This window comes from Berghia stephanieae, chromosome 3 (genome assembly GCF_034508935.2).
Source record: "Berghia stephanieae isolate SIO BIC M18660-M18661 chromosome 3, UCSD_Bste_1.3, whole genome shotgun sequence".
Taxonomy (NCBI): domain Eukaryota; kingdom Metazoa; phylum Mollusca; class Gastropoda; order Nudibranchia; family Aeolidiidae; genus Berghia; species Berghia stephanieae.
This window is the reverse complement of record NC_088362.1, coordinates 82754440-82764580: the sequence shown is the minus strand read 5'-3', so window position 1 is coordinate 82764580 and position 10141 is coordinate 82754440. Positions and strand designations below refer to the sequence as shown.

Sequence of the window (10141 nt, the reverse complement as noted above, 5' to 3'; positions counted from 1 at the left end):
CCAATTATCATCATCCACCCACTACTGCTACAAAAACCGTATCAATATTTCTACTACTGCTACCGCAACCACTTCATCCCCCATACTCATACCGCACTACACTACTACTACTACTACTACTACTACTACTACTACTACTACTACTACTACTACTACTACTACTACTACTACCTAATCATCATCTATTAATAAAAAAAAAAGACAACACACTTGAGCTTATATACAGCGCGATATTCTCAAAATGCTATACAAAGGGTCCCAAGCTAAAAGCAACACTTAGCATTTAGGGCGAGACATGACGCCTGTTCGGTGATATTACATTTTTTTTGGAGTGTCAATTCACAAACGTTTGCCAGTCGTTAGGCTATTCCCAAACGTTTGTCAAAAGTCCGTAGGCTATTGGCAAACTTATACCCTTAGACGCTTTTTGAAAACTCCACTCGGGTTTATCATTTATTCACTTTCTAGAAGTGAAAACGTTTGCCATCCACATAGAAATAAGTACAGTTAATAAAATATCAATTTAATTATATAATTACTAAAACAAGTAATCAATCGAGGGCTAGTGAATTACTATAATAAACAATATGCATGGATATTCATGCGGTTAGCTGGCCGAATGGGTAAGGCGTCGGACTAAGAAGTCTTCTTGTAATTGACGTTATGGATTCGAGTCCCATCTCGGCCAATATTTTTTCTTTTTCTTTTTATTCTCTCACCCCCCCCCCCCCCCTTCTTTCCTTTCTGAGGGATGTTGCAAATCATAAACGTCCAACCCTCCCATCTCTCTCTCTCTCTCTCTCTCTCTCTCTCTCTCTCTCTCTTAGTTGCAAAGTGGGATTTTCATCCCCCACCCGATCTTTTTCGATTGTTAGAAATTTTTGTAAATGAATTTTTAAAACCTCGCTCAGAACCAATGAAATAATAAATCTCACCATTCAGAAAGCGATCAAATGATTAGAGAGAAATAAAAGTTATTTTATATAAAATGTCGTGCTCCAAAAAAAAAAAAAAAAGAAAAGAAAAGAAAATCATCAAGAAAAGAAGAGAAAAACTCGTTGAGAAATAACAAATAATCAGAGACAGAGATTAATAAGAAGTAAATGAATAAGTATTCTCGCTCAGAACACGAACAAATGATCAGAGAGAGAGTAAAATTAATTATACATTTTTTTTTTGCTCAGAAACAGAACACCAAGGCCAGACGAACGCTATCATCCACTACTGAGTTCTCACCGATCCTGATTATCAAATGAGGAGTCCCTACCGCAAGCGCTATTTTACACTGAGGGCGTTTGCGAGTAGGCGTCGCTTTTTCTTCCCCTTTTTTCCCCCGATGTGACAAGATATATCGCTCTGACAGAGAGACTACCGCTACTTATCGCTCCAGAATTCTGTTAATCGCCACAATGAGGCCGTTTGCGAATAGGCTTCGCTTTTTCTCCCCCCTCCCCCCTTGCCTTTTTCACCCGAAGTGACAAGATATATTGTCGCTCTGACAGAGAGTCTAACGCTACTTATCGCTCCAGAATTTTGTTAATCGCAAAGCCAGAATAGAACATAGATAGCTTGTTTGTTTTTTTTTCTCCTAATGTTCAAATTACTGTTAAAATAACAGAACAGAGGTGGCATAATTCATAATTTTTAAAATTTCCTCTAAATAGACATAGTTTTATGTCTCCACAAATTGGGTAGATCTGTAGCATTTGGTAAGCTGTTTGACTCTTGATTGGAAGATCCCGAGACATCTTTTTTTTTTTCAATTATAATTTTTAAAACTTCTATTTTTCTTTTTTCTTACTACAGCATTATCTTTTTAAAGTTCCATACTTTTTAAAAGCTTGTTTATTGATTTGCTTATTTATTATTGTTTTTCTTCTTACTATTTATTATTAAACCGTATTAGTTTTAACTCCGTCTGGAGCATAGGGCGTCCACAACTGATCTCTATCTGGGACAGGCCCTGGCTACCTTCGCTTCCACCCATTATATTTTGACATTTTTTATTTCCAAATTTAGCGTTCTTAGCCATGTTGTTGGTGGGCGTCCCCTTCGCTACTGACCTTCGTCATAATATGGTTGATGCGATAGGTGTCTGTTGGCAATTGTCTCACAGCATTTTATCGGTGACCTTGTCTGCCCATCGGATTTTAAAGATTTAACGCATCTTTAGTCTGCTTTTAGGTTTCTGTGCCACAAAGAAGGACCGACTTGAGGCTGGTGTTGAAGTTTTAATATGGTGTTGGGATGGATGTTCTTATTCCTCCATATTGGTTTTAAAACGGCAAATGTCTGTCTGGCTTTTGACATTCTTGACCGTATGTCAGCATCGGTTCCTCCTTGCTCATCTGAATGCTCCATAAAAGTAATAATACATTTTGATACATTTTCAATTTCTGTACCATTCAGCTGAGTTCGAGTTGTATTTTTGGCATTGGTTTTCATTATTTTTGTTTTCTCAACATTTATGTCCAGGCCAGTTGATTTTGCTGTTATATGGACTGTGTTGCTTTTAAATTGCATGTTTCGTCAGGTGTGAGCTTGGAGACTTACATCATTAGCAAATTCAAGATCTTCCAATTTTTCATTACAGTTCCAGTGAACCCCGCGTGGTCTTTTAGTGGTTGTTCTCATGATCCAGTCGAGACAATAGTATTGGGGAGAGAAAGCGTCCTTGTCGCAAACCAGTTTCAATTTCGAAGGCGTCCGTTAAATTATGGTTCTGGATGACTTGGCATTAGTATTTTCATATGATTTCTGAAGTAGGTTCACAATCTTGTTGGAAAGGCCGTAATGTCGAGTAACCTACCATATAATTTCCCAAATTGTTGTGATAAGTGTAATGAGTGTTTTTGCTGTTACTAAAGAATCTGCTTTTAGTGCTTCTGGTGGGATATTATCTAGTCCTGGTACTTTGTCATAGGGAATGAGATTAGCGGAAGAGTAGCCTCCCTTGATTGTACGTCACCTTACAGAGAGTACGTCAATATGGTTTTTGCATGCGTCTCTCTCGTCCTCGCTTTCGGTGAAGTGTCTCATGCCGCACAACCAACATGACGTTCTCTCTCTAATAACTTTTCCGCTCGTGACTTCCAATCAAGGGACGCTACTCTCCCGCTAATCTCATTCCTTGTAGCATCATCTTTAATTTCTGGTTGGTTCTGTACAGGCATACCGGTCAAAAGTTCACTAAAATATTCTTTTATTGGTTCACACTCAAATATGTTCTTGCTTGCATGTCTTTGATGTTAGAATTAGAAAAGTTTATTTTATGTACTTCAAATAATAATTGTTGACTAGTCCTTGGAAAAGGCTCTTACTTAATTTCTCTTACCGCACCCAGGTGTAAAATGAGTAACCGATCGATAACGGTGTTTTCTCTGTTACAGACATTATGACTCTCCTTCATCTTAAATGTTGCAGTTGGCGCTTGGAACCACTTGTAAATCGTTTTGAGTAGATGTTGCCCTGTGTGACAGCTGAGTCTTAGAACAATTTTTAAAAATTTGTATTTAAATGAATATGATTTTATTCATGAATGATCTTTTGTCTTTTATGTTACAGGATGGCTTTACGCCCAAAGTGGTATAATGCTGAGTGAGGAAGAGGAAATGAGAATAAGGGAAATGCGGTGTCCGGATTGCCTTTATTTGGAACAACTCGATTTTTTTATAGCAGAGGACGATGAAGGAGTCGGCGATATGTTTGCTTCTGATGATGATGATGACGTTGACATATATTGTGATGACGAAGATGAGCAGGATTCGGATCAAGATTCAGAGTCTGATTGTGGCTATTCCGACAGTATTTATGAAATTATTGATAATGGCTATTCCCTGGATATGAACTGCTGGTGGATGAATTGGAGCCTGAACGAAGAGAACAGAAGATATAACAAGGCGATAAGGCCTTTATTGAACAAGATGTATGATCTCTGGTCTATGACATCTAACAAGTCTTCGGTTGTCTACATTACGTTACAGACAATCCGCGAATGTCTTTGGGTCCTCAAGGAGAGGCTCATTGACGCCAGGCTGAAGATGAGTGAGTATGTTCTTTCTTTATAATATCTCTCTCTCTCTCTCTCTCTCTCTCTCTCTCTCTCTCTCTCTGGTGTGTGTGTGTGAGAGAGAGAGAGAGAGAGACTGGTAGTCTATAGATAGTTCGAAGATGACGTCACTAAGGTCTTTGTTATTGTTTATTGCCATCCGCGTTTATGAGTAATTGTCACTAAATTGTATTAACCAGACTATAAACGATCATGGTTATACACGGTTTTGTGTGTTGGTCAGTTATACTTCCGGATGGCAATGTTGTGAACTTATTAGCCAAGTGCATACTATCTATAGGATGCTCAGGGTCGGGTCAAGTACTATATCGAAACAGTCCTTGGTTGTCCATGAGACTGTTAACATAATGTGCTTGAACCTTCGGATCTTCAAGGAAAAACTCATTGATGCCAGTTAAAAGATGTGAAAGAGACAGTCATGGTTGCTGGTCATGTAGCATCTCTCTCTCTCTCTCTCTCTCTCTCTCTCTCTCTCTCTCTCTCTCTCTCTCTCTCTCTCTGAGTGTCTGTGTGTGTGTTTCTTTCCCCTCCGCTTCCTTTTCCTGTCAGTGTGTGTATGTCAGAGAGAGAGAGAGAGAGAGAGAGAGAGAGAGAGAGAGAGAGAGAGAGACAGAGAGAGAGCTTGATGAATAAATAATTACCCCCGATATGGTTATGATTACATTTAAATACACAGCCCAAATAACTCATCTTATGATATGATATATGATTGTAATTGACTTATATCAAGTTTTTCTCTCAAGTTCCACAGTTTGGACAACAAAAATACATGTTTTATATGGTTCTTTAAAAACGAATATTAGTCACTCTAATGTCCGGTCATGTTGATTTATTATAACACCATTTTGTAGTCTCTGATAGGAATAAGTCAGTCCAGCTAAGATTGCACACCTTCAAGAGGGGGAGTGGCACAGAGAGGAATGGTGGTATACATAAATATAATTCAACTCGAGGTCACAAAATCGACGGGAGCGATCTATAGATAGAACCAAAATGACGTCACTCAGGTCTGTTATTGTTTTTTTTTTAATTTTTTGTTTTTGCTATCCGCGTTTATAAGTATTTCTCACTAAACTGTATTAACCAGACTATAAACGTTTAAGGTTGCACACAGTTGTGTGTGTTGGTCCTTTATACTTCCGGATGGCATTGTTGTGAGCTTTTTAGCCAAGCGCACACTATCCATATTCATGTTTTCGTTTAACCAGGTCATCAATCACATGATTTGTTGCTGTCCAACGATTGGATATTTCTTAACAAATGTTAACACGCTGCTTTGTTTACAAATGTTAAATACATACCCATGTTTTAAGCTGAATCAAATGATATTTAAACAGCTGTGAACACTTTTCACTAAGTGGGTCACTTTGAGCACACTTTACTTTGCAATGTGACCAATGACCTCGAGCACATGGAAAGTTAATATAGATCATGTCCATTAACCAGTGGATTTTTAACCAATCAAAATATGACATTTGTGACACACCTTAAAACGTGGTCGGACAAGTATGGTTGGTTGTTTATGTTCAGTTCCGTGAAAGAAATCGACCTCTCTCTGATCATTGTTATTGTTTTTATACGCAAATTAAATGACTAGTTATCACACGATTTTTCCGATCATATTATAAACGTTTAAGTTTACACATAGTTTTCTGTGTTGGTTCTATCGTTTCAGCGGTAGAACAGCGGGTATTTTATATAATCACATTCTATCAATGGTAAAATCTGTGTAGTTTGTTATATTAACTAATCACTATCATTGTTTACAGTATGACGACTGTCCGAGAGGCGTGGTTATCTCGGTGTCTGTTACAAAAAGCTGAGTGAAGTCGACTCCATTGTAGGAGAAGAGAGTGGACAGGGTGAGTAGAGATTTTGGATATAGTTAGTGTGCGTTTGGCTAAGTAGCTCACGACATTGCCATCCGGAAGTATAACGGACCAACACACAAAACTATATGTAACCATAAACTTTTATAGTCTGTTTAATACAGTTTATTGCGAACTACTAATAACCGCGGATGACAAAAAAACAATAACAAATACCCGAGTGACGTCATCTTCGTTCTATCTATACAGTCAGACGTGCTCTTGCTTTTAGTTAATATAAATTATTATTATTGCTTTTCGGGGGGTTTTTTCCTCTCTTTTTTTTATAATTTTTTGTTTTGTTTGCCACAGCATCGGAAAGAGACATGTATGTCGAGATTACGATGGAACCTGGAAGTGCGGATAGAAGGTATTATGAGTATTAACGGAGCGAATTTCAGTAGTAGGGTGTTTGGTAGGCCTTCCGTAAGCCCCTTACATCCCCAGTATTCTTGTTCTAGTAGGGGGTTTGGGAGGGGGGAAACTCAAAAAAATAAATAAATGTATCTCCCCTCCCAAACCCCCTACTAGAACATTATAAGAAACTAGAATACTGGGGATGTTAGAGCTTTCGGATGGACTCCCGGGTGTTTGACTGTGAGAGAATATCATACATAAAATATTGTGTGTTTGTGTGAGTAAAGAAAATAGTCATAAAATTGCAATGACGTTCAATTTTTTGTATTGCGTATGTGTGTGTGTGTGTGTGTGTGTGTTTGTGTGTGTGTAATGACGAAGAGGCGTAAAGAACTGCAATAAGTAGTTTGTGTATAACAAAAAAAGTATGTACAAAACTAAAAGGTTTCAATGATTGTATCTGTGTGAACATTTTTAAATAATTCTATTTTTCGCCAATTTGTCTTTGTTTATTCTCATTCCTTATTATAACGTATATTAGAAAATGTAATAATTATGCAATCTAGTCATTCTCTCTCGCTCTCTCTCTTTCTCGCTCTCTCCCATAGATGCCAAATCTCCGGTGAATAAATGTAATAATTATGCAATCTTGTCATTCTCTCTCTCTCTTGGTCTCTCTCTCTCTCTCTTCTCTCTCTCTCTCTCTCTCTCTCTCTCTCTCTCCCTCCCTCTCTCCCTCTCCCCATAGATGCCAAATCTTTGGTGAATATTATACACTGTTATAATTATGAAATCTGGTCATTCATTCATTCTCTCTCTCTCTCTCTCTCTCTCTCTCTCTCTCTCTCTCTCTGTCTCTCCCTAGATGCCAAATCTCCGGTTTGACCGGAGAACATCTATTACTACAACTATTTTCAATACCACAATTAATATAACCACCGGAAACACATCATCATCACAACCACCACTAGCACACACTCATCTTCACCACTACTCCAACTACAACCATCATCACTACGACTAAAACTACCACCTCGACAACTATATCATCTTCGCTAACACTACTACAACTACCATCAATACAACGCCATAATCAATACAACTAATACAACCACCAAAGACACATCAATACCATTTTTACAACCAGCACCGCCACATAGTCATCACTACAACTATCACCACCATACTTTTCTGAATTAAAAGCCCACCCCAAATACCGGAGCATACTCAATGTCTCAGTTGTTTCTATTTCTATGTTATATATGTTTGTGTTGAGAATATTGGCTATTAAGCTTAATACGATTCAATAGTCTGATGTCACGCCTCCCGGCAACGGCGGCCATCTTGGTTCTAAACAAAGAAAATCATTCCTTTTTATTTTTCATGCTGGCTAGAACTTTTCATATGCCTTGTAATCATAATGTGTACAAGTCAAAACATGATCAAATGTATGTGTTTTTTTTTTCCCTCTGGATACCCTTTATGCTCGCTGGAGAAATATTCAAACGGGCGTCCGCCATTGTTCCGATAGTTTAGAGCCGGTGTTACTAAGTTACCATACGTCATTAGGAAGGAAGTGACGTTACAACTGTTGAAGAGCATTGGTGGCCAACTAACTTCGCGGAGGATGTGTGTGTGTGTGTTGGACCCGCGATTTCAAGTAGTCGGTGAGAGAGAGAGAGAGCTCTAATAATGACTAGGGTTAGTGACGATCTTTTTTGGGATCGTGGATAGCTCATACGGTAGTCACGCTCTCACCGGCCAGGTGGAGTTGTCGTACCTGTAAGGTCGCGGGTTCAAACTCCGATCACCGCCGCGAAAAAAGTTTGATTCTCTATTGTCTTTTGTGCATTTTCCTACTCAATTCATCTCTTGTTGTTATCAACATAAGTGCCTGCTCCACTCACTTTTCTGAATTAAAACTTCATCTCAAATACCGGAGCATACTCAACGTCTCAATTGTTTCTGTTATCTCACCAACACTCATATATATATATGTGTGTGTGCGTGTGTGTGATAGAGAGAGAGAGAGAGAGAGAGAGAGAGAGAGAGAGAGAGAGAGAGAGAGAGAGAGAGAGAGAGAGAGAGAGAGAGAAACCCAAATAAAATAATTGTCTGCCTTCCATTGTTTTGTTTTTGTTTTCTGAAGCTGATTTGTTCATTGTTCATTACTTCGACATAATGCCGTTTTAAAGCAGTAGTTCAAAAATTATGTACGAAGAGGTTTTGTCAGTATCAAATTATATTGTTGGTCATTTTAACTTGTCAGTCAATATTTTTGAGCATCTGATATCCCCTGATATAATAACGATTTGAGGTGGTGGGTCACAATTTGACTCTAAACTCATCCCCCAAGTTGTTTATGAGACTCTTCTGAGCCAAAGTTTTAGTTGGCATCTCTCTCTCTCTCTCTCTCTCTCTCTCTCTCTCTCTCTCTCTCTTTCTCTCTCTCTCTCCCTCTCTCTCTCTCTGGATCTATCTCTCTCTTTCTCTCTCTCTGGATCTCTCTCTGGATCTCTCTCTCTCTCTCTCTCTCTCTCTCTCTCTCTCAAAATAGACTCAACTTACAGTTCATCACATAATGTGTGTGTATATAGATTCGTGTGTGTGTGTGTGTGTGTGTGTGTGTGTGTGTGTGAGAGAGAGAGAGAGAAAGTGAGAGAGAGAGAAAGCCAAATAAAATAATTGTCTGCCTTCCATTGTTTTGTTGTTGTTTATTTTTTTGTGGTTGGCTGAAGAAGGGTACATTGTTCTTTTTATTTTTTCTTTCTTTTTTGTTTTCTGAAGCTGTTTTGTTCATTGTTCATTACTTCGACATAATGCCGTTTTAAAGCGGTAGTTCAAAAATTATGTATGAAGAGGTTTTGTCAGTATCAAATTATATTGTTGGTCATTTTAACTTGTCAGTCAATATTTTTGAGCATCTGATATCCCCTGATATAATAACGATTTGAGGCGGTGGGTCACAATTTGACTCTAAACTCATCCCCCAAGTTGTTTATGAGACTCTTCTGAGCCAAATTTTTAGTTGGCATCTCTCTCTCTCTCTCTCTCTCTCTCTCTCTCTCTCTCTCTCACTCTCTCTTTTTTTTTCTCTCTCTGTGGATCTATCTTTCTCCCTCTCTCTCTCACTCTCTCTCTCTTTGGATCTATCTCTCTCTCTCTCTATCTCACTCTCTCTCTTTCTCTCTCTCTCTTTCACTCTTTCTCTTTCTCTCTCTCTCTTTCTCTCTCTGGAGAGAGTGAGAGAGAGAGAGAGAGAGAAACCGAAATAAAATAATTGTCCACCTTCCATTGTTTTGTTGTTTTTTTGTTGTTGTTGTTGTTGTTGTTGTTTTGTTGTGGTTGGTTATAGAAGGGTACATTGTTTTTTTTTAAATTTTCTTTCCTTTTGTTTTGAAGCTGTTACTGTTATGTATATTCATTGTTCATTACTTCCGACATAATGCCGTTTTAAAGCGGTAGTTCAAAAAATATGTAGGAAGAGGTTTTGTCAGCATCAAATTATATTGTTGGTCATTTTAACTTGTCTGTCAATATTTTTGATCGTCTGATATCCCCTGATATGATAACGATTTGAGGCGGTGGGTCAAATTATGACTCTAAACTCAATCTACCCACCCCACCCCCCGTCTAATTCAGCTCGATTTAACTTTAAATGCAGATTGTATTGGTCATGGTGGGCAGCGTATACAGATACAACTGCCAGTTTTTCCAAGTTCAGTGTTCAGTCAGCCACGTGGCTCACAGCATTGGAGATACACAAAGACTTCTCTCGTAAAACAAATAGCTTACAGCTTTGGACACACAAGCACGATTAAATGCCCTTTACACTTACGATGTACAC

At 38.4% G+C, this 10141-nt stretch overlaps 1 protein-coding gene across 7 annotated transcripts in view; it reads left to right on the top strand.

Annotated features, from left to right (window-relative positions):
* The window catches only part of LOC144968622 (uncharacterized), a 10182-nt gene extending 1189 nt beyond the window's left edge, over positions 1–8993 (top strand). For 2 of the 7 annotated variants that reach the window (XM_078907136.1, XM_078907142.1), the window contains exons 2-3: positions 3565–4044; positions 4921–5828. In XM_078907136.1, coding sequence (XP_078763262.1) covers positions 3565–4044; positions 4921–5051 — 611 coding nt within the window. In that variant the 3' untranslated portion in view covers positions 5052–5828. The other 5 variants (XM_078907139.1, XM_078907137.1, XM_078907138.1 and 2 more) reach the window with 5 other exon arrangements.
* The last annotated feature ends 1148 nt before the right edge of the window (positions 8994–10141 follow it).